We start from the raw sequence: 27,729 nt of genomic DNA, 5'->3' as shown, positions 1-27,729 counted from the left end.
GACCACGCAGCCTTGAACTGGAGAGCAGGTTTCCTAACTTCCCTGCTGGGGCTCTATCTACCCCACCTCCCCCAGGGCACGCTCTATATTATCCACTCCCGCAGGAGCAAGGCAGTCCCTGTGTCCTTCCCTTTGGTCGGTGGCTCAGGTCTGGCCTTGTGAGCCTTAGTTTCTGCAAGACCTCGGATCCTGGTGTGGAAATCGTGAATCTTGGCTAGTTCCAGGCCTGGCCGAGAGAGCAACAGCCCAGGAAGGCTGCCAGGGCCTCTCGCTGGATGGAGCCGCGGCTACAGCCAGTTCAGATACACTGGGCAGCCTATCAAAGACAGCAGATCTGGCTCAGAAAATGTGCTCTGAGGAGGTCAGGCTGAAGTGAGGGATGGTTCCCACTGTGCTCTGCCTGGCCCGGCTCCCCTGCATTCTTGTGGGTTTTTTTGACCTCCTCTCACAAGAAGTTACTCAAGACCCCCCTCTTTGCAGGGAAACAACACAGTCGCCCTCCCTATGTCTCTCAGGCTGCCAGCCTTGCCTTCCCTAAAACCCGTTATGAATTCAGATGTCCCTGAATCTGATCTGCCACTTAGAAGTCATGTGACTTGAGGCATGTCTCTAAGCCCCTCTGAGTCCCATTCTCATCGCGGGGGCCTGGGGAGATGCTGGTTGGGGGTGGTGGGGTGCCACCTCATCTACTCCTAAGTCTGGCAGTTCTGGTTTTATAGAAATGCTTTTTTGTATCTTCTGAGACACTAACTTTACCAAACCCTGGCAGTGGGGAGCTTTGTGTGGGGTCTGAAATTTAACCACTGCACCCTTTGTGGTTGCTGTCCTTTTCTCTTGTTAGTAAACACTAAGCACCCGTGGCTTACCAGGGCCATGGGGAATATGAAGGTGACGGGGGCCCTGCCCTTGAGGAGCACCCAGCCTGGCATCCTTATGGCCTTCCGCTGGCTGGACCATTCTCTGCCCACTGTTGACACTACAGAGCTGGAAGCTGCTTCTACTTTTGTTTTGTTTTGTTTGCAACAGCGTCTTGCTCTGTTACCCAGACTGGAGTGGTGGCATAATCATGGCTGACTGCAACCTCGACCTGCTGGGCTTGAGCAATCCTGCTGTCCCGGCCTCCTGAGTAGCTGGGGCTACAGGTGCACACCACCACACTTGGCTAATTTTTGTTTTTTTTTAGAGATGAGATTTTACCATATCGCCCAGGCTGGCCTTGAACTCCTGAGCTCAAGTGATCTGCCTGCTTTAGCCTCCCAAAATGTTGGGATTAGAGGCGTGAGCCACCACATCTGGCCCAGAGCCCAAAGCTTTTCTAAGTTGATTATAGTTTGGGAGGCAGAAGGGCCATAATGGTTTTTATTTTCTTGCCTAAATCAAAGTCCATTCACGTATAGAGGAGAGACAGGATCCATCGTCGCGTGGCCCTTCACAAGTCTCTTTACCACTTCGGCCTCATTACTTCCCTGTAATCCAAGGGGTTTGTCTAACTTGAGAAACTGATGCTTTTTAAGCAATGATATATGGAGCCAAAAGGTTTATGGACAGAGGGTAGAGGGCATTGAGCTGATGGTGGTTCTGGGTCCTGCACTCCCAATTCAACCAGAGCAGTTCTGCTTTTTAAAAATCAAGTTTATATGTTGGAATTCTAACTAAGATTTCATTTGATAAAGCCTCCCCTGCTAAAAGCAAGCTGAAACCCACTGCCCTGGATCAGGGTTTCTCAACCTCTTGACATTTTGGGCTGCCAGATAATTCTTTGTGGGATGGGAGCTGGGAGGGGGCTGTCCTGGGCATTGAAGAATGTTTAGCAGCATCCTCGGCCTTTACCTGCAAGTACCCCCCAAGTTGTCACAATTAAAAATGTCTCCAGACACTGCCAAATACAGATGCTCATTGATGTATCATAGAATTGCATCCTGATAAGCCCACTGTAAGCTGGAATCATAACCATCATTAGCCCTGATTGTACTGGACTCACCAATCGTTCAGTAAACCCATTGTAAAGTTGAAAAGAAAAATTGTAAGCTGAATCATCACAAATTGGAGACTGTTTATATATTCTGGGGCACAAAATCTCTACTAGTTAAAAACTACTGGTATAAAGCAAAATGATGATTTAATTTTCAACTCACAAACATGTCACCCCTTTGTATGCAAAGCACTGAGGAACCACAAATAAACTCAATCCCTTAGTTGAACCAGATTTTCATTTATGTGGAGGCAAGACAAGAGTAACAATACAATTAGAGAAATGTCAAAAGGCTACGCGTGATCGTCATGTGAAAGTTGCATATTTAATAAAGCAACATTCATGCCATTAATATGTTGTTGTTTCATGTTCACTGGCCTTTGCAACTTGTCGCATGGTTTCTGGCTCCCTGCTGCCATCTGGTGGCATTGTCCTAAAAGTGCAGGGGCAGTCAAACATCAAAATGCTGCCGTCAGGCGACAGCTTGAGGGTTGGGGCATCACCAAACCTAGTTCTGGAAAAACAAGAATTTTCCCCAGGGGACAACGGAGATAAAGCAAGCCAGTGATGGATCTGGGACTGGGACTGGAGGACTGATTTAGGGAATTCTGTCAATCCCTAATGCCACAAACTTCCGTGAAGCCTCTCCTGTGTGCTAAGCACTGGGCTTGAGGTGAGGTGGATCCCAAGAGGAAAGGTGCAGACAGTCGCTTCCCATCAAGGGGCAGAGAGCAGACCTGGTGCAGTCACTGTGTCTCAGAGGCGCTGCGGGAGGTAAGTCCAGGTGTTACAGGATGCAGAGGCCAGCCCATGACCGAGGGGTCCTCCACAGTCTTGAGGAACAAATGGGGGCTAGGCAGAGGCTGTGGCCAGGGAATTAACAGAACAAGGCACATATGAGAAATGACGCATAGCTCAGTCCAGCTAGTGCACAGAGTGCGGTGGGGAGCGGTTAGGGGTGGGACTGGAGGGAGAGGCTTAAGGGATACGTTAGGGAATCGGTCCTCAAGAACTGTGACTCCATTCCTGTGCTGACACATGCCGTGGTCATGTTTTGCAGACCATTGACAAGTGCTCAGTGATCTGGGTGATCAGCGACATAGAGCGAGTTTCTGGGGGGCGAGCCCATGAAGACCTTCTGAATGAGAGCATCAAAGCCTGCCAGCGGGGCTTCTGTAGGGAAGTGGCCCTGGTGGTCACCAAGACGGACAAACTCCACTTGCCAGAATACCTAAGGTACTGCGCTGCGCTCGTGGGGATGTGGGCTGCAGTCAGGGGCTTTCCTCTGTGGGTCCCGACTACAGTAGCATGGAGCTTGACTTTGTAACGTGGTGACAGGGCTTCAGGAAGTGACTGTTGGGGAGGAAAGGAAAGGCTGGGTGACTTCCTGGGACATCAGGACCCTTGGTTGGGTTGTCTCAGGAATCTGAACCTTCCAGGGTAGCTGCTTAGTGCCAAGCTGGTGTCCCCTACACAGCTCCAGGGGTGCCACTCAGATGCAGATGTACCAGATGCAGATGGTACCTCCTGCACCGTGCTATGTGATGATCCCACCTGCTCCACAGACGTAGAAAGTGTAGACGCCCCCAAAACTAGGAGGTACAGCCTATAATCCTATCTGGTAGAGTACAGCTTTTTTTTTTTTTTTTTTTTTTGAGACAGAGTCTTGCTGTGCCACCCAGGCTGGAGTGCAATGGCATGATCTCAGCTCACTGCAACCTCTGTCTCCTGGGTTCAAGCGATTCTCCTGCCTCAGCCTCCCAAGTAGCTGGGATCACAGGCGCCGGCCAGTATGCCCAGCTAATTTTTGTATTTTAGTAGAGATGGGGTTTTGCCATGTTGGCCGGGGTGGTCTTGAACTCCGGACCTCAGGTGATCTGCCTGCCTTGGCCTCCCAAAGTGCTGGGATTACAGGTGTGAGCCACTGCACCCAGCCCAGGGTACAGCTTTGATGTTTCAGGTTTTTGTACTCCTGAGCTTTTTCAAAATCGTTAAATTTTTATTTTTATTTTAAGTTCCAGGGTACATGTGCGGGATGTGCAGGTTTGTTACACAGGTAAACATGTGCCATGGTGGTTTGATGCACAGATCTACCCATCACCTAGGTATTAAGCCCAGCATCCCCAGCCAGCGACTCCTGAACTTTTTAACTCACTTGGAACAGGTCCTCAAAAGTTTCAGAACTTCGGGAGAAGGTAGATGCATTCTCTAAGAGTTGTATTATAACAAATAACAATGAAAGGTACGCATTTTTGGGCTTAATAGATGTTGATTTCCATGGAGAGCTCTGTTGTCCCTATAGTTAGGAAGACCATAACTAACCTTCTATATTGGGACAATTTTGAGACTGAGGGGGGGTGTGATTAGTCCTTAGAGGGGATCAGCGGGTATATACTGGGCTTTCCTGGATCCATGGGGTGTGTGCTCACGGGATGTGATGTCACGGAAGCGTCTCACCTCTAACAAGAGCTCCTTTACAGCCCCTCCACCATTTCCTCCACGCCCACTGAAGCTTAGGTCTGACTGCCGTCTCCAGGAATTCCCTTGCTCTCATGGTCTGGGTTGGAATTGCAGCTTTGTTTTTTTCCTCCTGCATTTCTACCCACCTCACCCCAGCAGAGAATATCTCCAGCCCTCCCTTTCCAATGCCAACACTAAAATTAACACGATTAGGCTGAGTGTGGTGGCTCACACCTGTAATCCCAGCACTTTGGGAGGCCAAGGTGGGCAGATCACAAGGTCAGGAGATTGAGACCATCCTGGCCAACATGGTGAAACCCCGTCTGTACTAAAAAATACAAAATAAATTAGCCGGGCGTGGTGGTGTGCACCTGTAGTCCCAGCTACTCAGTAGGCTGAGGCAGGGGAATCGCTTGGACCTGGGATGTGGAGGTTGCAGTGAGCTGAGATCGTACCACTGCACTCCAGCCTGGGCAACAGAGCGTGACTCTGTCTCAAAAAAAAAAAAAAAAAAAATTAACATAATTAAATCTAATTTATTAATGGTAAGCATTTATTGAACACGGGTAGGGGCTGTGGATTCAGAGGCACATTGCCCAGTCTTTGAGCTCACCATCTAAAAGAGGGTTAAAGGTTATACATGAAGGGACAAGCCAAGTGCTATGGGAACCCAGGGTGAGAGGGCTGCATTTTTGACTGGGACAGGGAGTGAGGTCACAGAAAATGTTCACAGCTGACAAAACGCTAGCTGGCCGTTGAGAAATGAAGGCACTTTTTTCAAGTGGATGCTGGAGATGGGTCAGAAGAGAGAGCATCGGGTCAAAGAAAGAACTTATGAAAACGCACAGACACAGAGGAGTGTGTGCTGCTTTTGGGGAAAGTCGAAAGACTGCAGTGACACATTGTAAAAGTTAAGTAATTGTTACATTTTTCTAATTTCATTTCAGGGAAGGAAAGGCGGGAAATGTAAGTATGAACTAGTTTATTTTTATTTTTATTTTTTAATTATTATTTATTTATTTATTTTTTTTTTGAGACAGAGTCTCGCTCTGTCACCCAGGCTGGAGTACAGTGGCGCGATCTCGGCTCATAGCGACCTCTGCCTCCCAGGTTCAAGCAATTCTCCTAACTCAGCCTCCAGAGTAGCTGGGATTACAGGTACCCACCACCATGCCTGGCTAATTTTTGTATTTTTTAGTAGAGATGGGGTTTCACCACGTTGGCCAGGCTGGTTTCGAACCCCTGACCTCAGGTGATCCACCTGCTTTGGCCTCCCAAAGTGCTGGGATTACAGGCGTGAGCCACCGCACCCAGCCTGAACTAGTTCTTTTTAAATAATGCTTTTTATGACTGATATTACAGCTGGCTCTTGAACAACATAGAGATTAGTGTGCCAACTCCCTGCTCAATCGAAAATCCACACATAATTTTTGATTCTCCAAAAACTTAACTACTAATAGCCACCGTTGACTGGCAGTCTTACTGATAGCATAAACAGTTGATTAATACATATTTTGTGTATGTATTATGTTCTGTATTCTTACAATACATAAGCTAGAGAAAAGAAAATGTCATTAAGAAAATCACGGCCGGGTGTGGTGACTCATGCCTGTAATCCCAGCACTTTGGAAGGCTGAGGTGGGCGGATCACGAGGTCAGGAGTTTAGACTAGCCCAACCAACATGGTGAGACCCCGTTTCTACTAATGCAAAAATTAGCTGGGCATGGTGGTGTGCACCTGTAATCCCAGCTACTCAGTAGGCTGAGGCAGGACAATCACTTGAACCTGGGAGGTGGAGGTTGCAGTGAGCTGAGATCACGCCACTTCACTCCAGCCTGAGCAACAGCGAGACTCCATCTCAAAAAAAAAAAAAAAAAAAAGAAAGAAAATCATAAGGAAGAGAAAATACATTTACAATACGGCACTGTATTTATCAATAGCATCAGTTTACTTCATCTGTTTACAAGATGAATCGTACATCTGAAATGACAGGCAACAGCAGCTGCAGACCTCAATCTACGGTACGTATGAAGCGATTTAACTTTTTCTTGTAATGTCGTGACTTTTCTCTGCTACTTGGGAGCCCCTCCAGGATCACTGGACTTCACATAGGTCCGATGGTGTTATTCAAGATTTAGGGTATTGCACTAAACAGGCTGAAAAATACATGAGAACTGCAAGAGATCACTTTTTATTGCCAGATGCAATTTACTAGAGCGATGAACTGCTCACGTGGAGATGATTAGTATCACATGGTGTTTGGCGTTTTAAGTGGATATTTGCAACACTTGAGCTCACCACAACAGCAACAGGAGGTGGCTCTGAAGTTATTACAGTAGTATAGTGTGTACTACAGTTAATTTTATGTAGTTATGATTTAATACTGCATCTTAATGTTTGTTTCCATTTCTCTTGACTGCAAATGGTGCCATGTAGTCTATAGGTGTTTACAGAAGTTTTGATAAATTTTAACTTTTCATGATAGAATCGTGTGCATTTCATGGTAGTACATTATCAAATATAAACTGGGATCTACATCTATTTTATGCATTCATGACACCTTTTTGTTAAGTTTTTGATATTTCTAGGCTACAGGGTTTGTCTGTGAGTTTTTTCAGGTTGTCGCAAATCTTCAAAATCTTTTTCAATTATTGAAAAAGAATCCACATGTAAGTGGACCTACGTAGTTCAAACCCATGTAGTCCAAGGGTCAACTGTGTATTTTTTTTTTTTTTTTTTTTGAGACAGAGTCTCACTCTGTCGCCCAGGCTAGAGTGCAGTGGCGTGATCTTGACTCACTGCAACCTCTGCCTCCTGTGTTCAAGCGATTCTCCTGCGTCAGCCTTCTGAGTAGCTGGGACTACAGCACGTGCCGCCACACCTGGCTAATTTTTTGTATTCTTAGTAGAGATGGGGTTTCACTGGATTAGCCAGGATGGTCTCGATCTCCTGACCTTGTGATCTGCCTACCTTGGCCTCCCAAAGTGCTGGGATTATAGGCATGAGCCACCGTGCCCGGCAACTGTGTATAATTCCAATGCAGTGCATGCATATTTGACTGTCTGGACCAAATGAAAATCTGCCAAAAAATGTGTATCTTGCCACCTCATCATTGTTGATAACGCTGCTCTCTGCATGCTTCTATTTCCTTTCACAACCTAGCAAGCTATTCAGAGTCAGCGAGAGGCTGTTTTAGAAAGAAATGAAATGACAAAACTACAAAGGACTAGAATTCTCAAGGAAAAACTGAAGGTGAGTTAATAAGTTTCCCTATGTGTTTTTCTGTATCGCAGCAACTAGATTTTGAGAAACAAATGTATGCCTGGTATCGTGTAGTTGCAAGGGCAAAAGCTTTGGAATAGACTGTTTGTTTGTTTTGTTTTGAGACGGAGGTGTCACTCTGTTGGCCAGGCTGGAGTGCAGCGGTGTGATCTCGACTCACTGCAACCTCTGCCTCCCAGGCTCAAGAGGTCCTCCCACCTCAGCCTCTCAAGTAGCTGGGACTATAGGCATGCACCACCATGTCTGGCTAATTTTTGTATTTTTTTGTAGAGATGGGATTGCACCATGTTGTCCAGGCTGGTCTCAAACTCCTGGGCTCAAGCGATCCACCTGCCTTGACCTCCCAAAGTGCTGGGATTACTGACCTAGAGGAGACAGTTTGGATTTAACTCAGTCCTACTGCTTCAGTTACGTCTCTGAGGCACCATTTTCTCATCTTTAAAGTGGGGAGATAATGATCTCTATCTCCTGTGATTGTCAGGAGGGTCGAATGAGCTTGTGGCCCACAGAGGAGTAGGCCCTGGTGAGTCTGGGATCACCATACAGTGGAGGAATTGTGGACTGCTCTGGGACACGGAGGAAAGATGCCAGGTCACACTGGTGGCATGGGAGGCGGGACTGGGGAGGTGTTCAAAGAAAACTCAGCCTCTAAGCAGAATTTTATTTTATTATTATTATTTTTTGAGACTTAGTCTCACTCTGTTGCCCAGGCTGGAGTGCAGTGGGACAAACTCAGCTCACTGCAACCTCCGTCTCCTGGGATCAAGCAATTCTCCTGCCTCAGCCTCCTGAGTAGCTGGGACTACAGGCGCATGCCACCATGCCTGGTTAATTTTTGTATTTTTAGTAGAGACAGGGTTTTACCATGTTGACCAGGCTGGTCTCGGACTCCTGACCTCAGGTGATCCGCCTGCCTTGGCCTCCCAAAATGCTGGGATTACAGGCATGAGCCACTGAACCTGGCCAATTTTATTATTATTATTTTTTTAAAGATGGGATTTCCACTATGTTGCCCAGGCTGGTCTCAAACTCCTGGGCTGAAGTGATCCTCCTGCCTCAGCCTCCCACGTAGCTGGGACTACAGCTCGGTAGGCACCACAGTGCTCTGCAGAGCAGAATTTTACAGAACCTGTAGTCTTTAGTAAGGTGAAAAAGTTGAGAAGGCATTTTTGAGGCAGAAGCAAGAACACCATTGACACAGGCTGCTGTGTTTGGCGAATGACAGGCGAGCAGCTTGGAAAGGCTCAGAGGGAGAGTGTGAGAGGGAGTGGACAGGGATAAGGCCCTAGCTGCACTTAGTGTTCTCTTATTTTTACTATTTTATCACTAAAATAGGTACAAACGTACAACTTATTATCATAGTCTTTTTTTAAAATTTTTTATTTTGAGACAGAGTTGCACTCCATTGCCCAGGCTGGAGTGCAGTGGTGCAATCTCGGCTCACTGCAACCTCCGACCCCTGGGTTCAAGTGATTTTCCTGCCTCAGCCTCCTGAGTAGCTGGGATTACAAGTGCCCACCACTATGCCCAGCTAATTTTTGTATTTTTAGTGGAGATGAGGTTTCACCATGTTAGCCAGGCTGGTCTCGAACTCCTGACCTCTGGTGATCTGCCTGCCTCGGCCTCCCAAAGTGCTGGGATTACCAACGTGAGCCACCACGTCCAGCCTATAATAGTCTTATACAACTATAAAACTAAAACCAAGTTTAAGATAAAATATAAACAACACAACATAAGGGATATATCAGAGTAAGTACAATGTGACAGATGATATGTTTGGCTGAAACAAAATCTTCAGTATTGGATTCAATAGTAAAAACATTTGGCCGATGTCCAGCTCTATATTCAATTTCTTTCTGTATTTTGCCTTCAATAATACTGATACAGAAAACGTCTGTTGTGCAATGTGGAATTGAAAATTTCAAAGCTTTTGTTTCTATCGCAATATCATTAGGCCTCATACTTAAGCCAAAATATTCTACCAGGCAATTCTTGAATGCCAGTTTTAATGAGGCAAAACTTAGTACAGCTGGTCTTGGTCTCCTGAATTGTTCTTGTTGGTATTAAAGAACTATGCATTGTGTGAGTGCCTGATCATATGATCCCTGGAAATGGAAACGTAGAATACTTCAATACACAATTTACAACTATGCCAGTAAACATGCCGAATTGGTTTGTATGAATTAGGGCCTGGGCAGCAATACATCAGTTTGCAGGGTAACTATAGCTGTCACTGCTATGGTGCCAGTTCTTCTGAGGCCTCCAACCCACACCTCTGATGGCAAGGTGATGCCTTCATTCTCCAACCACTTCATTTCAGTTTGAATTATTGTGAAACCTTTACTTGTGCTACATGCTGTCGTTTGGAACTTTTTTTTTTTTCAGACGGGTCTCACTCTGTTACCCAGGCTGGAGTGTAGTGGCACAATGATAACTCACTGCAACCTTGAATTCCTGGGCTCAAACTATCTTTCTGCCCACTCTCCACTCCCCCTGACCCCCACCAGCCCCGCAAGGAGCTAGGACTACCAGTATACCAGTATGCACCACCACATCCAGCTAATTTTTAAATTTTTTGTAGAGACAGGGTATGTTGCCTAGGCTGGTCTCTAATTCCTGGGCTCAAGCAATTCTCCTGCTTGGGCCTCCCAAAGCACTGGGATTACAGGTGTGAGCCACAGTGCCTGGCCTTGGAGCAAATTTAGTTTTAATCACAGAAAACATGACATGGAAGTTCTTTATAAGGCATTCTTTGAGTTTCCATCACTTTTTTTTTTTTTTTTTGGCTGGGTGTGGGATAGGCAGTCACTTTGCATATACCTCAGTATCAAAACACAACCCACCTTCATCTACATGTGGATGTCTCCCTTTCCTAGGTCCCATGAAGCACTTAGGTATTGCTTTGCAAGAAAATCTGGAATTACTGTCCACTCCACCAACCATGAGCATTTTTTCCACTAACATCAAGTATATGCCCCACGTTTCCATTTCCAGGCCTTTTGATGTAACGGCCTGGAAAATGCTGACCTTTCAATGCTGAATCATAACATAATCTTTTAAAAGACATATTAAATGGCAGTTAAGTAATGCACACAACTCATTAGAAGGAAGGGCAACGTGAACAGCTGTGACCAAGTTCACCCATGTGCAGTGTATGAACCTCCTAAGCACCACAGCTGGGTAGCTTGGAACAACAGAAAATTATTATCTCCCAGTTCTGGAGGCTGGAAGTCCAAAATCAAGGTGTTAGCAGCACCATCCTCCCTCTGAAGCTGCGGGAAGGATCTGGTCCAGTTCTCTCTCCTTGCTTCTGGTAATTCCTGCCTTGTGGCAGCACAACTCCAGTCTTCATATGCCATTCTCCTCATGTGTGTGTCTCTGTATCCAAATTTCCTCTTTTTTTAAAGACCAGTCGTTGGATTAGGGGCCCACCCTACTCCAGTATGACTTCATCTTAATACATTTCATCCTCAACGACCCGATTTCCATATAAGGTCACATTTTTAGGTAGTGGAGATTAGGACCTCAACATGTGAATTTTGGAGGGGGATACATTTCAGCCCATAACACGCAGGCAGTGACAACCATCTTGTGACTGCCACCCGGCCTACAGCAGTTGCAAGATGCATCTCAATTTCAAAAATATTAAACGGGGAAACAATGTGCCTCTTAGTATTGATAAGCTGTAGTCACATATCAGCTGAAGTTAAGTGATTGAAGATTGGGGATCACAATGTAGTTATGGATTTGGGTTATTAGTTTGAGATTCAAGGCTGAGACACAGGCACATAGATCCTTCCAAGATGCCTGATTTGGGCCCCATCCTATAGTAACGCGACTTTCTAGCTCCACATCTTTGCTTATTACCTGGTGTGTTATGGTTCACTTGACCTTCCCTTAGATTTTGCCTTGACCTAGTTTGTTTGTTTTTGTTTTTTTGTTTTGTTTCGCTCCTGTTGCCCAGGCTGGAGTGCAATGGCGCGACCTTGGCTCACCGCAACCTCCGCCTCCCGGGTTCAAGCGATTCTCCTGCCTCAGCCTCCCGAGTAGCTGGGATTACAGGCATGTGCCACCAGGCCTGGCTAATTTTGTACTTTTAGCAGAGACAGGGTTTCTCTATGTTGGTCAAGCTGATCTGATACTCCCGACCTCGGGTGATCTGCCCTCAACCTCTCGAAGTGCTGGGATTACAGGCGTGAGCCAACGCGCCTGGCCGCCTTCACTCAGTTTTTACTATAAACTCTCATACGACTTTTTATTTTAACCTAATTCACAAAGTTTTACTGCTGATTTGACCTGATGGGATTTTTGTGCCCCTACTAAGACTGTTAACATTCTTTTACATAAGTTAGGTAAACTTTTAGGACTTGCGCAAGTGGAATTTACAGACTGAATTTTGACAGTCTCAGGTATATATTGTTTGAGGTGGTTAATGCCTTTACTTTAACGTACTTTATTTTATTTACGCAGTTTTAGGATCATAATGAGCTCATAGCTTTTCACAGAACTATTGGGTTCTTTTTGATGCTCAATGTGTCACTTTTTGGCCAGTGGGAGCCCTTTAAGCTGACTCCCTTTAGCATTACTCCCTTTAGCATTTAAAAAACATTCTTGCTGTCTAGCTACAACAAGATATTCAGGTCCACTTTATTTTTCCCTGCCCCAAGATATGGACCAACTGCTCTCCAGGAATCTGGGGTTTCTTTTAGCGAGAATAACATAAAAATAATAATTGAGCCAGGAGCAGTGGCTCACACCTATAATCTCAGCACTTTGGGAGGCCAAGGTGGGAGGATCGTTTGAGGCCAGGGGTTCAAGACCAGCTAGGGCAACATAGCAAGACCCCCATCTCTAACAACAACAAAAAAAGAGTGCTAGGGGTACACATCAAATTATTTCATACAAGTAAGGCAGTGGCAGAGTGACATCACTGCAACATAATTTTCATGACAAAGCTAGAAAAGTTGTATTTAAAAAATGAGTCATGATTTATGTCACTGATTTCAGGTAGATTTTTAAAAATTGGGTGATGATTTTTTTTTTTCTTTGAGACGGAGTCTGGCTCTGTCGCCCAGGCTAGAATGCAGTGGCACAATCTTGGCTCACTGCAACCTCTGCCTCCTGGGTTCAAGCGGTTCTCCTGCCTCAGCCTCCCAAGTAGCTGGGATTACAGGCATGCGCCACCACGACTGGCTAATTTTTGTATTTTTAGTGAAGACAGGGTTTCACCATTTTGGCCAGGCTGGTCTCGAACTCCTGACTTCAGGTGATACCTGTCTCAGCCTCCCAAAGTGCTAGGATTACAGGCATGAGCCACCTTGCCCAGTGGGGTCATGATTGATATTACCGATTTCAATCTAACTCCAACTTTACTATATCCTTTCTGATTCTGCTTCCATTGAATAACCCTTCTGTTTTCTTTCTTCCTTTCCTTTCCTTTCCTGTTTTCTTTTCTTTTTCTTTTTTTTTTTTTTTTTTTTTTTTTGACAGAGTTTTGTTCTTGTTGCTCAGGCTGGAATATAATGGCACGATCTTGGCTTACTGCAATGTCTGCCTCCCTGGTTCAAGCGATTCTCCTGCCTCAGCCTCCCGAGTAGCTGGGATTACAGGCGCCCACCACCACTCCTGGCTAATTTTGTATTTTTAGTAGAGACGGGGTTTCTCCATGTTGATCAGGCTGGTCTCAAACTCCAGACCTCAGGTGATTTGCCCGCCTCGGCCTCCCAAAGTGCTGGGATTACAGGCATGAGCTACCGTGCCTGGCCTTTTATTTTATTTTTTTAAGATAGTGTCTTCCTCTGTTGTCCTGGCTGGAGTTCAAAGGCATGATCATGGCTCACTGCAGCCTCTGCCTCCCAGGCTCAAGGAATTCTCCTGCCTCAGCCTCCCGAGTAGTTGGGACTACAGGCGTGTGCCTCCATGCCCAGCTAATTTTTTGTATTTTTAGTAGAGATGGGGTTTCACCATGTTGGCCAGGCTGGTCCTGAATTCCTGAGCTTAGGCAATCCACCTCCCTCGGCTTCCCAAAGTGCTGGGATTACAGGTGTGAGCCACCACACCTAGCCTCCGTTCTGGTTTGAGGTTCCACATTTTCTCCCCTCTCATATACAACATCTTTTTACAAACTTTAATATATTGTGTTACGTTTTATTTTGACAAGCCATGTGTTTAAGTTAGAACAGTGTCTAATGTTTCTGTTGCATAATTTAATGAATATCTACTAACATCTTGGATCCTACCTCTAGCTATAGCTGTTTCTACTTCTCTTTTACAATAATATGAATGCTTTATACTAGAGTCACTTCATTGACACTATAAAAACATTTCTTTTTACTACAATAAAAAGCATAAATGTTAACTAATCTTCAAAAATTTTTAGAAAAGTTATACAAGATTTAGGTCCAGATTTTAAATAATGCAAACATCTGGACACAGCTAAGCACATGCCTTTCTTGGAACTGTTTTAAAACCCTGCTTAAACTTAATTCTACATTAATTTCATCTCCCAGTAGAAAATAGTTTCAGCTTTCCCTAAACTTTTTCCTAGAGTGAAAACTCTATCAAAGCAAAATCTCAGCAGATAGATTCTTTATGCAACGTCAGCTCACTCTATAAGGGGGTTGGTGGGGGTGGGCTTCTGGCAGTCTACACAGATATCCGTATTCCAGCCTTAACTGCATGTGCTTATAGCGTGCCAGGGACATGGCTTCTCACCAGTCCCAGTGGACTGCAAGGCGTCTACCCACTCAGCTCTTTTATGTCTTTGCATCAGAAGGAGATTGACAACTCTTCACTGCTTTCTACCTCCCTCAAATACCCATTCATGCACATACACATTCTGTAGGTGAATGTTTTTCTCTTTTTTTTTAAGTGAGAAGAATGAAAGAATATGGAATTCTGTTTCTGTATGATTCTAGTATGACTTCTCCATACAATGTTTTTCTAAGCACAAAAAAAGACTCTCTCAAATAATTCTTAATTGCCTTTTTTTTTTTTTTTTTTTTTTTTTTTTTTTTGAGATGGAGTGTCTCTCTGTCGCCCAGGCTGGAGTGCAGTGGCACGATCTTGGCTCACTGCAACCTCCACCTCCCGGATTCAAACAATTCTCTTGCCTCAGCCTCCCAAGTAGCTGCGACTACAGGTGCACACCACCATGCCCAGCTAATTTTTGTATATTTTAGTAGAGATGGGGTTTCACCACATTGGCCAGGCTGGTCTCGAACCCCTGACCTCGTGATCCGCCTGCCTTGGCCTCCCAAAGTGCTAGGATTACAGGTGTGAACCACCGCGCCCAGCCAATTGCTTGACACTTAACACCATCATTTGTTTCAACATTAGTCTGCATTAAAATGTGTATGATTACTCACTACTTAAGAAACTGTCGCTTTTATAGGACCTTAGCCAGGTTTGTGTTGCGTTGCGTTGCACTTGTAAATGTTTAACAGCTAGCTCTTTGTTTAAAAACAAAAAAATCCCCCAAAACAAACAAACAAACAAAACAAAAGGCTGATGTGTATCATTTCCCAATTCCTGTGGTGTAAATAGGTGTTAGTGGAGATTAGGACCTCAACATGTGAATTTTGGAGGGGGATACATTTCAGCCCATAACACGCAGGCAGTGACAACCACCTTGTGACTGTCACCTGGCCTACAGCAGTTGCAAGATGCATCTCAATTTCAGGAATATTAAACAGAGAAATGTTGTGCTTCTTAGTATTGATAAGCTGTGGTCACATGTCAGCTGGAATTATTTGGTTGAAGATTGGGTATCACAATGTGGTTATGGATTTGGGTTATCAATTTGAGATTCAGGACTGAAATAGTCCCACCATTGTCAATTTCAAGCTACCAGTGTGACGTCACTGAATGCAGAGTAGGAAAGTGATGTGTGCTGTTGACTTTCAGGACCTGGTACGAGCTGGCTGCAGCACATCACTGCCCATTCCAGACATGTGTTTCTTTTTTGAGAAAGGATCCTGGTATTACTCCCCCTCTGAACATTTAAATACACCTTTGAACTATTTTCTCTACACATTTCCTTCTAGAATTGATATTCACTCCCAAGAGAATAGTTTCTATGCAGCAGTTTCCTCATAACTTCTGACCTTGGTAGGAGTGGACAGATGGTAACACCAGACACTGAGAACATTGTCTGTTCCCAGAGAGGGTCGTGGAGAACTGAAGTGAGTGAGCTGAAATTGGCTAAAGGCTCTTGTGGGTCCTGTGCATGATTGCCTTTGCCATGGTTTGAGTTATTCTGTTTTCTGTGTGACTCTCTCACTTCAGAGAAAACTGCCAGCTGACTTCAAGGTTCTGGAAGCCTCAGATCTGGTGTATACAGTCAGCGCCCAGGAGTACTGGCAGCAGGCTCTCCTCACCGAGGAGGAAACGGGTAATTTATGTTTTTTAAATCTCCATCACTAAAATTCTCAAGATCAAGCTTGGCACTTTGAATTTCCTGCTCTAGAACTTTTTGTGCCACACAAACAATTTTTTTCCAGCTTGCCATGGTTTCAATACCAATTGCAAATAAGGATATTTTCCTCTTTGTATTGTTGTGGTGCCAGAGACCACAATTCCTCTTGCCTCCAAATCTTACCATGGGTTGGTAAAGGTCAAATAATTGGGTTGCTGGGCGCAGTGGCTCACACCTGTAATTCCAGCAAAGTGGGTAGATCACCTGAGGTCAGGAGTACGAGACCAGCCTGACAAACATGGCGAAACCCCATCTCTACTAAAAATACAAAATTTGCCAGGCGTGGTGGTGCATATCTATAATCTCAGCTACTTGGGAGGCTGAGGCAGGAGAATTGCTTGAATCCGGGAGGCAGAGGTTGCAGTGAGCCGAGATTGCGCCATTGCACTACAGCCTGGACAACAAGAGTGAAACTCTGTCTCAGAAAACAACAACAAAAAAGGCCAGGCACGGTGGCTCATGTCTGTAATCCAAGCACTTTGAGAGGTCGAGGTGGGTGGATCCCCTAAGGTCAGGAGTTCAAGACCAACCTGACCAATAGGGTGAAACCCCATTTCTACCAAAAAAAAAACCCAAAAATTAGCCAGGCGTGGTGGTGCCACCTACTCGGGAGGCTAAGGCAGGAGAATTGCTTGAATCTGGGAGGTGGAGGTTGCAGTGAGCCGAGATCACACTATTGAACTCCAGCCTGGGTGACAAGAGTGGAACTTCGTGTCAAAAAAAAAAAAAAAAATTAGGTTATCATTTCCTTAGTCCCCTCCCACCCAGCTTCAGGCATGAGAATTGTTTCCTGAGTGACTATTGTATATTTTGTCCGTGAGGCAGTGAAAGTGTAAGGCATGGCTCTTTCTTCACAGAACTTGAAATCTGGATGAGGAGCTAATACTAACCCAAATGCAAAAACTGAAGTAAAAATAAGGCTTAGTTGTTGCTGACCATGAGTGCAATAGAAGCCCAGGGAACCTAGAGCTCTGTGTGCACTAGACACTCAGTGGAAAGTGGGTGGGCAGGCAGGGTCAGGACTGCACTCTCATCTGAACTTGATATGGCTTGCAACGTGCATGCATTTTACTAGACGTGTAGGTATGTGAATGGAGGTTAAGGAGCAGAAGGTGTGAAATGTTCCCACAGATGGGGGAACTGCTTGATTAAGGGTATAAAAGACAAAATTAGCATGGTATATGGAAGGAATAATATAGAGAAATTGCCACATATGGGAATAATGGGGAAAAGGGTAGAGGGGCATCTGTTATCTTCTGACTGACAATGGGTTGGGATGTGACAGGAATCCTGTCCCATCTAGAATCCTGCATGTCAGAGGTTCTTGTTCCTTTCTACAGCAAGCATGGGCTCTTCTGGTGTTAAGGGTTAGTTGATATAGATAGAAAATTCTAGGGGGACTGAAGGGCTGAGACTCTAGAATTGTGAGCACTTTGGTTTACCTCTGCAGGTGATAGCTGTTCAAAGGAAAGAGCCCATGTTTTCAACCAGCCTGTATTTTCCATGTAGTTTTTTAAATACGGCTGAATAAAATGAATATGCAGTATTGCTGATCTACCATTCATCACTGTCATTGATCCTAGACACGGGAAAAGTGCTTTTCAGAAAGGTTGGTTCTGTAGGCATCCAGCCCACTTGGGATCTCAACTCTAGTTCATTCAGATGGCCACCTTGGTCTTTCAAATTTTATGAATTCTATTGACCACAAACTTCTGGCCTTTAACAATTATTTGTGCTGCCTGTGAATTCCAGAAATCCCTAAGTTAAGAGAATACATCAGGAAGAGGCTCTTGGACAAGAAGAGGAGGACGGTGACCAAGTATGTGACTGAAGCCTTTGGCCTGTTGCTCCTCACAGATAGTTTCAACTCCACGCAAAACCTGCCGGTATGGAAGACACTGGGTTTTCATATTCTCCCCCCTTCTGGGCAGGACATTTCCTTTTACCAAGTTAGAAAATTAACTTATGATATTTTTTCTTTTCATATTAAAGGAAGATATGAAGTTCAGAGAGTCTAAAAGGACAAAAAGATAATTAGAGGGTTAAAATCATAACATTTGGGTAAAAGAGAAAGGAGTAATATTTTACCTGGGACAGATGGGCTGAGAGAAAAATGTCAAAATAGTAGCTATTTTCCATCTCTCCTGAGACTCGAACTAGGTGGAATGTGTATAAGCGATGGCAGGCGTGATTTGGCTTGCTTCTAGTGGAACACAGACACTTCTTGGTTATCCTGGAGAGGCGTGTTTATGTACACAGTCCAAAAATATTTCATCTGTCTCTGGTGCTGTCAGAATCTCAAGCTCAGAAGAGCGTAGGAAAATAATGTGAGAGGATGGAAGCTTGGAGGGAATTTCAGTAGAGTTTCGATAGTCATCTTCACTGGCAAGAATGCAGGCCTTCTGAAAAACTAGTTAAAATTACTTTTCTCATAGTAATTGACATATTTATCTCTTTCATGGATGATTTCTTTTTAACTCTAAAATAAGAGGGATAAGCTACTAGATTAGAGACTTGGGGGGTTTTGGAGAAAAACCTCTTACTGTCATCAGTCACCAGCTGTGTTTTCTCCTTATGAGAGACGGAATATACAAAGACAATGGCGGGACCATGTGTACAAATAGATCTCTGACCACAACCTGCAGCAACCTGCCCAGAAACCAACCTCTTATCTACAATAAACAGCCCAGGAAACCTTCCGTCTGTAAGTCAGACTTGCAGGAAGTCAAACTGCTATCACTAATAACAGCCCAGGAGGCTGAAGAATAACTCTGTAACAATCAGCACCAGATGGCTGGGACTTGATGAATAACTTCCCTAATCTCTGTCCCTATTTCCAACTTACTACCAACCAGGAAAGCCAAATGTCTATGCCTAACCAACCACATTGGCTGCTCTGCTTTTAGCTAGCCCGTCTCTAGTGTCCCCAGGCCAATAGCCTCCAATCAGGGCACCCCTGAAGCCTTTCCTTTTGTCCACCATGAAGCTTTTCCACTCCCCTGCCTGCTTTTGAGTCTCTGCTAAACTCAAATGATGGTGGCCGACTCCCTTGCTGTAGTGAGCTCTGAATAAACAGCCTCTGCTTGTCCTCATTTGGTTGGTCTTCACTTATTTCCACACTTGCCTTCACCTGTCAGATGTGCACAGTCAATGTGTTCATCTTCTTGTTATGCTGGAACAGGGAAGGGGCAGAGGAAGTACATGAATAGGGCTCTGTGAGTGGTCAAGGAGCTGGTCCTGAGGATGGGGAAGGTGGGCCAATGATGACCCTGTGGGGTGGCAAGGGGAGGCAGACACTCGAGACCTGACTTCCACGTGGGAGTAAGCAGTGCCACCTGGAGCCTTTGGTTGTGTATAAAGGCTTGTAAAAAGTCTTTAGTGGTGTGGGGTCTTTCTTCTGCATAAAAGGGGCATATAGAGCAAAATTCAATCTTTTTTAAATCATATTTCTTATGACTTGTTTTGGTCTAGTTGTACAAGACAAAAACAAAACAAAACTCTTGGAATCTGAGATTTTCTCATTTGACTTTTGTCTGCTGAAATCGTTGGGGAAGGGTTTGACCTTCCAATTTCCCAAAACAGTTCTTCAGGGTGAAATTTGTCTCTCTGCCCAGCACAAGATTGCTTTTGGAAGTGCTGATGGAAAATGAATCCGATGTGGGCTATGTGAAATTGGTGTATTTTACAAACATTAGGACAAGGCATTTTGCCATCAAGGCCAGAAGTGCCCACCCCACATGCTTTTCTTTGCTAATATGGAAGTGCAGCGTTCAGAGGGGCTCAGGTTCACCCTTGCAGCCAGACTCCAAGCAGTGGAAAACATAGAGGAGAAGGGGGCTGACTGGCAATTCTGCAATAGCTATGTTAGGGAGTTGCTGGCAACTTTGCTCAAAATTCCTTGGCCTTAGATATTGGTCTTACTCTTAGCTCTTTGATAGAAAGTTGGAAGGCAAGAATTTGTCAGTTCCTTTGAATTCTGAAAAATCAAATCTAACTATGTGTGTGATTGATTTTTTTTCAAAGATGATCACTGAAACCAAAAATTTAGAATTTGAGTAGTGATTTTAAATGAGCAATCATTATTTTTAAGAATCCATATGAAGTTGATGATCACATCTCAATGTCAAATGAAGTCTGCGTTTATTCATACTGAGTGCCAGCTTCTTTGTTTCTTATTGTTCTTTTATTCTCTGCTCTTCCCTTTCTTATCATTCTTTTGTTTATTCAACAAGGATTTATTGAGAGTGAGGCATTGTGAGAATCATGCCATAGCTTTTCTTTCCATGACTTCTTTCTTCTTTCATTTTCATCACTGGTGACACCACAAATTCAAAGGAATCTAAAGGATGTCCTTGGCAAAATGCTTTGTAGAATTCTTCATGGTGAAAATCAGGGAAATTCCCGGGGTACACTGAATGCTAAACAGTCTCCATAAACTCTAAAATATATTTACTCCAAGATTCACAGAATTTTAGAGTGTGAGGTTGTTTTCAAGATCATTCAACCCAATTCACTTACTTTAAAGATGATACCATTGAGAATCAGAGAAGTTAAATCACCTGTATTAGGTCACACATCGATTCGAGAGCTAGTTCTGTCTATTTGGAATAGAATTTAAAAGCCCAAATTATCTTGCAGTTTCTCTGGGCCACTAGTTCAATCCACAAATGTCCATGGGTTTTGCTCTCTGTGCTGTGCCCTGGAATAAAAGAGCATGACTAAAAGCCTGTTCCTTTGGCAAGTTCCTGTCCAGGGAAGGAGACACAGGGAATGAGAGAGATGTCATACGGCAGGAGACGTGCTGTGGTGCAGGACCGTGGGAAGCACAGTGGGAGCACAGGACAGAGAGCCCCACCTCTACCTGGGGACTCAGGGAAGGTGCCTCATGGGAAGGACCTTTGAGCTTTGTCTCAGAAGTAACAAAGATGAAATCAGCAAGGCCCAGAGGGCACAAGATGGACAGCACGTTTGGGGAATAGCAGCAAGTCCGGGGTAGCTACTTGGCAGGATGTGTCGGGCAAGCAGAGATGGTGGTGCTAGAGAGGTGGAGTGAGTTCTGGCTATGAGGTGCCTTAAGGGCCAAGCTGGGGAGTGTGGCTCTGTCTGCTGCAGGCACTGTGGGGCCCACCAAGGTTCCCATGTGGGGAACAACACTATGAGTTCCCAGTTTGGCACTGTATCAGTCCATTTTCATGCTGCTGATAAAGACATACCCGAGACTGGGTAATTTATAGAGAAAATGAGGTTTAATGGACTCACAGTTCCACGTGGCTGGGGAGGCCTCACAATCATGGTGGGCAAAAGGCATGTCTTACGTGGTGGCAGACAAGAGAGAAATTAGAGCCAAGCAAAGGGGGTTTCTCCTTATAAAACCATCAGATCTCATGAGACTCATTCACTACCATGAGAACAGTATGGGGGAAGCCAATCCCATGATTCAATTATCTCCCACCAGGTCCCCACCACAACATGTGGAATTATGGGAGCTACAATTCAAAATGATATTTGGGTGGGTACATAGCAAACCATATCAGGCACCAAGGGGTCAAGGCTTTCTCTGGTGGTCACTTCCTTGTATTATTTGAATATATGTTTTCTCCCTGATTAGACTGTATTCGTTGAAGAAGGAAGCATGGATTTATTTTTGTGGTCCTGTAGCTTTGCTATGCAAAGTGTGGTCCATAGTTCGGAAGACCAGCATTACCTGAGGACTGGCTAGAAATGCAGAATCCCAGGACCTTGGATTTCAGATTTTAAGATCTCCTGTTGATTTATATGCATGTTAAAATTTAAGAAGCATTATCCTTAAAAACTGCTTCGTGCAGAGTCAAAGCTCATGAAATGTTTGTTGAATCAGATGTCATTGGAAAAATCTGTTTTAATAACAATTGGATTTCTATGTGGATAGCTACTTCCCCAAATAGCCTGATGGATTAGACATCTGAAATAAGTTGCTGAATAAGCAGAAACTGTGACTTTTAAGAAATGAAATAAGTTGCACCAGGCAGATATTTGTTTTATTCTCTAACCCCACAAAGCCTAAAGGGGTCTGTGCACTGAGTGAGGTCTTATGGGGACAATAAAGAGAAGTCAGCTCTGAGTGAAAAGCTGAATCTTGAGCTGGTGACAAGCTTAAAGACAGCAAAGCTTGAGGAGAAGTTGCCCTTAGGGAGGGGGTGGCCTGATGCTTTTATGGTCCTTGTCCCTAGAATGAACACTTGCACATGAGTGTCCTGCGGAGATTTGCGGAAGAGAAGGTTGAGCTGCTGGAGAAGGCCATCGCACAGTGCTTCGCCTGCATGGAGCAGCCTCTGCAAGAAGGGGTCAGGACCGCCAGGACTTCTTACCGCTGCATCCTCAGGGCATGCTTGGTGGTGAGTGACCCTTCCAGGGAAAACTCGGATATTCCAGGAGGCCTGCCCGATCCCCAGGCTTCTTTTGCATCATCCCATTCTCTTCAAAAGAGATAAAGAGCTAGAGGGCCAGGCACGGTGGCTCATGCCTGTAATCCCAGCACTTTGGAGGCCGAGGTGGGCGGATCACAAGGTCAGGAGATCAAGACCATCCTGGCCAACATGGTGAAACCCTGTCTCTACTAAAAATACAAAAATTAGCCAGGTGTGGTGGCGCGTGCCTGTCATCCCAGCTGCTTGGGAGGCTGAGGCAGAAGAATTGCTTGAACCAGGGAGGCGGAGGTTGCAGTGAGCCGAGATCACACTACTGCCCTCCAGCCTGGCGAGAGAGTGAGACTCCATCTCAAAAAAAAAAAAAAAAAAAAAAAAAAAGAGCTAGAGGAGGGTAGGAGGGAGTGAAAATTGCACATAACGGTTGTTCATCTGTGTCTTGAAAGGACCAAGGAAGGTACACAGTTCAGCAAAGACAGAGTGGGAATCTGGGATCTGAGGTTCTTGGATGGAGTACCAGCTCCACCAAACATCCACCTTGTAGCCCTGGGCAAAGCCCTAGACCCATTTTTAAAAAATTTCTTGGTTTTCTTCTATAAAATGAGGATGCTCAATGCTTGCCCTACCTATCTGGTAGTGTTGATGTCGGTATCAATTAGCTTATACCATAAGGAAACATCTTGTAACCTCTCACTTGGCATACAAATTGTGGTTTTATTTCTTAATTAGTTGTATAGAGTTTCTGAAGGATGAAAATGTAAGTGCAAGGCAGTATTTATCTAAGACTAAGGGGTGAAAAAAGAGGCCCATTGTATTAGTCTGCTTGGCCTTTCATAACAAAATCCTATAGACTGGGTGGCCTGAACCACAGACATTGATTTTCCCATAGTTCTGAAGGCTGAAAGTCCAAGATCAAGGTGTCAGCAGGGTGAGTTCTGAGGCCTCTCTCCTCTTCTGGAGAAGGTAGATGGCCACTTTCTTGCGGCATCCTCATGTGGCCTCTTCACTGTGCACTCACACTCCTGGGATCTCTTTGTCTTCCCACAGGGACACCACACCTGTCAGATCAGGGCCCCACCCTTATGACCCCATTTAACCTTAATTACCTCCTTACCGGCTGTGTCTCCAAACACAGTCACCTGGGGGTTAGGGCTTCACATGTGAACCTCAAGGGTCATACTTTAGTCCATAGCACCCATTAAGGGGAAGATGTGATGGACAACACTGCTCATGTAGCAAAGATGACTTGGTGTCCCCCCGTGCTGGGAGAAGTGCATGGATGGTGTGTGGTTGTAGTTTTTAATGGGCCTTGGAAAGTTGGAATGTGAGCAGTGGAAAATGTGTGAAAAGGTGAGTGTGGTGGGGTGGTTAGCTTCCTGGAGGCTTTTCTATGTGCACCGATGATACCGGCTTTCTAGCACCTGGCCTCTTCTGGGTGTTGTTATCTGTGTGCTTTGTGTAAAAGCCTGTTTAAATGTCTAGATGAGCCTGAGTGTGGTGGCTCGTGCCTGTATTCCCAGCACTTTGGGAGGCTGAGGCAGGTGGATCACTTGAGGTCAGGAGTTTGAGACCAGCCTGGCCAGCATGGTGAAACCCAGTCTCTACTAAAAATACAAAAACTAGCCGGGTGTGGTGGTGGCACCTGCAGTCGCAGCTTCTGGGGAGGCTGAGACAGGAAAATTGCTTGAACCTGAGAGGCAGAGGTTGCAGTGAGCTGAGATGGCACCATTGCAGTCCAGCCAAGGTGACAGAGTGAGACTCCGTCTCAAAAAAAAATGTCTAGATAAGTAGGTGCATGTGCTGCAATTTGGATGAAAGGAAAGGAGGAGATTCTCTAGCACAAGACAAAGAATAAATGCTGAAAGAACCAAGAGTAAAGGAGGAGATAAGTTGGGGTGATTCTGGGGTCACTGGGGAAAGTATCAGTGTGTGGACACAGGAGGATGACAGCTGGAGTGTCTTCCATGCGGTTGGGTATGGGTAGCCAAGTATCCACACGTGTAGTATGTACGCATGCATGCACTCAGTCAGCAAATATGAGCAAAATATGCTGACTGTGGAACCAGATACTGCACCTTACCTTACCCCATCCTCACAGCCATTCTGTGAGGCAAACACCCTTATTATTATTTTAGTTTTACAGCCTTAGAAAGACTAAATACCTTTTCCATGGCCATGCATGAACTCCACATCTAACCCAGGCTGGCCTAACTTCATAATTGGACACCCAACTCCTGCTGCACTCACCTGTTGTGTCTCCTAAACTACTCAGCAAATGATTGCAGCAACTTGTAGTTGCCAACCAGTTATATAGTTTAACATCTATAAATCCCCATAAATTTTGCTGCATTCATTCATTCATTCATTTCTGTATGTAACAAGGACTTTGGAATACAAGGCATGGTTGCCAAGAGGCTTCGTATCCCACATGGGCTCTGGTTCGTACCTCAGTTTCCCTATCTGCCAGCTGTGTGACCGGGGACAAGTTACTCAACCTCTCTGTGCCTCAGGTTCCTCTGTGTAAATTGAGGACTATGGTACCTATGTTACAGGGTTGCTGTAAAGACAAGTTGAAAGAATGAACGTAAGGGGATAATGCTGGGTTGACCAATGCACTCAGCATAAAGAGAGTGTCTAACAAATCAACTGTTTTTTTTATTAGGTTTCAGGGATAGAAAGATATATCCCTGCTCAGAAGAGTTAACAGAACATTTGGGGAACTATAATAAAAGGTAGCATGCTGTTGAGGACCACAGGACAGTCAGAAAGTTCTCCAAATGTTTAGAGAAGGAAAGCATTCTGGTAGGGGCTGTGGCAGGCCGGAATCTTTTGGCTGCAAATCAAGAGTCCCTAACCGAAGCCATTCTTAGCCATGAGGAAGTGTATTGGCCCACGTGCCCGAGAGCCAAGGGAAGAGAGGGCCTGGGGGATGAGCTGAATCCAGTGCCTCCGTGGGCCCCATTCTTAGGCTGCTTCTCTCATGATGGCAAAATGGCTGCAGCTGTTCCTGCACTCACATCTGAACACCATGAGCTCTGGAGCAGGGTTTGTTAACCTCAGCATGATTGACAGCTGGGACTGGATCATGCTTTGTTGTGAGGGGCTGTCCTGTGAATTGCAGGTTGTTTCATCCCTGGACTCTACCCCCTAGGTGCTTGTAGCAGCCCCCACTCTTCAGTTGTGACAAAATCACTCCTGGTTGAGAATCACTGGTCTAGAGGAACAGGGGGATGGCCATTTCTGGGCCTGCTTTCGGAAGAGTGAACCTTTTTTAGAAACCTCAGCAAAGCTCTCACGGTGTTTCTTTGCCTCTAAGTGGGTCACATGCCTATTTATAAACCGATCCCTGAGAAAAGAGAATGCCTTGCACTGAACAGCTCAGGCCTGTGTGTGTGTCCCATCCTGGAGGCAGGAGTAGAGTTCATTTTCTCCAGAACAGAAGGACTAGGGAGGTGACAGTGAAGAAGAGATGGATATTGGAAAAGAAATTGCAGGCCAGGTTAGAAGACAGTCCAATAAACCTTCTAGAGAGGAGGTTGTTGGAGCCTGGCCCTGGAGGATGGTGGTGTGTCTTTGGGCAGAGGAGTGGAGGGGCAGGGAAGGCATTTCAGGGGAGGAAGGCCAGAAGCTGCCATCTACCTGCAATGCAAGTACACAGCGCAGAGTTTTGGGGAATTAGGCTGACAGCTTGCTGCAGACTTTAGACCAGGTTGAAGAGTTGGAACATAGTGAAGTTTTGAGCAGGAGAATAGCTTCATCAGAACTAATGCTTTGGGAAGCGTAATGCTTGGGGAAAAACTGGAGGCAGAGAGCCTGGTTAGGAGGTGTCAGGGTCTAACTGAGGTCTGAGGGGAGTTGGTGGGCAAGTGGCGGGTAGCTGGATAAACGAGGAATCGTAGACAGTTTTGACATGGCTTTACTCTTTCTTGGGCATGAGCGAGCTGTATGTACAGCGTTAGCGGGTACATACAGTATAGACAATAGTGGTTCCGAGCCAAGCACAAGCTCATGTGGGTGATCCTTTAATGCACCTCATGTGGCGTGGTTACATAATGTGCAGGGTTGTGCACCTGTACTCCAAACCCGCTGAGTCATGATGCTCCAGAAGACCGCCTCGGCCTACTCCTGACTAAAGCACAGCCATTTCCCTTACCGAAATGTGCTTTGTTGAGATGAGACACAGCAAGATCTCAACAAAGGTTGTGGCAGACAGAATAGGAAGGAAGAGGTGGCTGGGAGAGCAAATCTGAAGGACACTCAACAGGATTATCAACAGTTCAGACATGGGGGGGTGTGGGAAAGCAAGGTGGCAACATTTTGGGGAAGATTTGCACCCAAGAGAAAGCAAATCGCTTCAATTTAAAGATCTAAGGAGATTTGGGAGGGATGAGCTTATCCCTTGGTTGGGGAAGCAATATGATCACTACTGAAGATCATGTATTTAGTGTTTCTTTGAGGTGGAATATCTAATGCAATGTTAGAAATGTGGAACTGAAGCCCAGAGAGGTGGGGCTGGAGGATGTGGCTGTCACTTGCATGGAATTGATGCACATATACCAGTGAATGGGATTGAGGAGGAGTGGAGGGAAGGACAGTGATAGGGCATCGCTTTATACAAAGGCCACGTTAAGGAAGCAAAAGAATAAAGAGGGGCAGCGGAGGGGCAGAGAAGGAAAAGCCTGAGAGGTAGCAGAAGAAGGAAATCGTGTAATGCCTATTTTCTTATTTTTAATGCTTATTTTTAGTGTAATGCTTAATTTCTTATTTTCCAACCAGAAAACTGAAGTAATAAAGTTTGTTAAGGCTGAGTGCAATGGCTCATGCCTGTAATCCCAGCACTTTGGGAGGCTGAGGCAGAAGGATTGCTTGAGGCCAGGAGTTCAAGACCAACCAGGCAACATAGCAAGAACCTATCTCTTAAAAAAAAAAGTTGGGCGTGGTGACATACCCCTGTAGTCCCAGCTTCTCAGGAAGCTGAGGCAGGAGGATCACCTGAGCCCAGGTGTTGGAGGCTGCAGTGAGCTATGGTCGTGCCACTGCACTCCAGCCTGGGTGACAGAGAGAGGCCCTGTCTCTTAAAAAAGAAAAAAAAAGTTTGTTAAGAAGAATATCACATGCTCCTGAGAAGTAAAAA

General features: G+C 45.2%; 1 protein-coding gene across 4 annotated transcripts in view; it reads left to right on the top strand.

Annotated features, from left to right (window-relative positions):
* NUGGC (nuclear GTPase, germinal center associated) overlaps positions 1–27,729 on the top strand; it is a 62,142-nt gene that overhangs the window by 19,794 nt on the left and 14,619 nt on the right. For 3 of the 4 annotated variants that reach the window (XM_063610836.1, XM_063610834.1, XM_063610835.1), the window contains 7 exons: positions 3,033–3,208; positions 5,380–5,398; positions 6,374–6,454; positions 7,596–7,685; positions 16,002–16,107; positions 17,944–18,077; positions 22,401–22,565. In XM_063610836.1, coding sequence (XP_063466906.1) covers positions 3,033–3,208; positions 5,380–5,398; positions 6,374–6,454; positions 7,596–7,685; positions 16,002–16,107; positions 17,944–18,077; positions 22,401–22,565 — 771 coding nt within the window. The remainder of the gene's footprint in view (positions 1–3,032; positions 3,209–5,379; positions 5,399–6,373; positions 6,455–7,595; positions 7,686–16,001; positions 16,108–17,943; positions 18,078–22,400; positions 22,566–27,729) is intronic. The other variant, XM_055295819.2, reaches the window with a different exon arrangement.

This window comes from Symphalangus syndactylus, chromosome 10, assembly GCF_028878055.3.
Source record: "Symphalangus syndactylus isolate Jambi chromosome 10, NHGRI_mSymSyn1-v2.1_pri, whole genome shotgun sequence".
Lineage (NCBI taxonomy): Eukaryota > Metazoa > Chordata > Mammalia > Primates > Hylobatidae > Symphalangus > Symphalangus syndactylus.
This window is presented reverse-complemented; position numbering and strand designations above follow the sequence as displayed.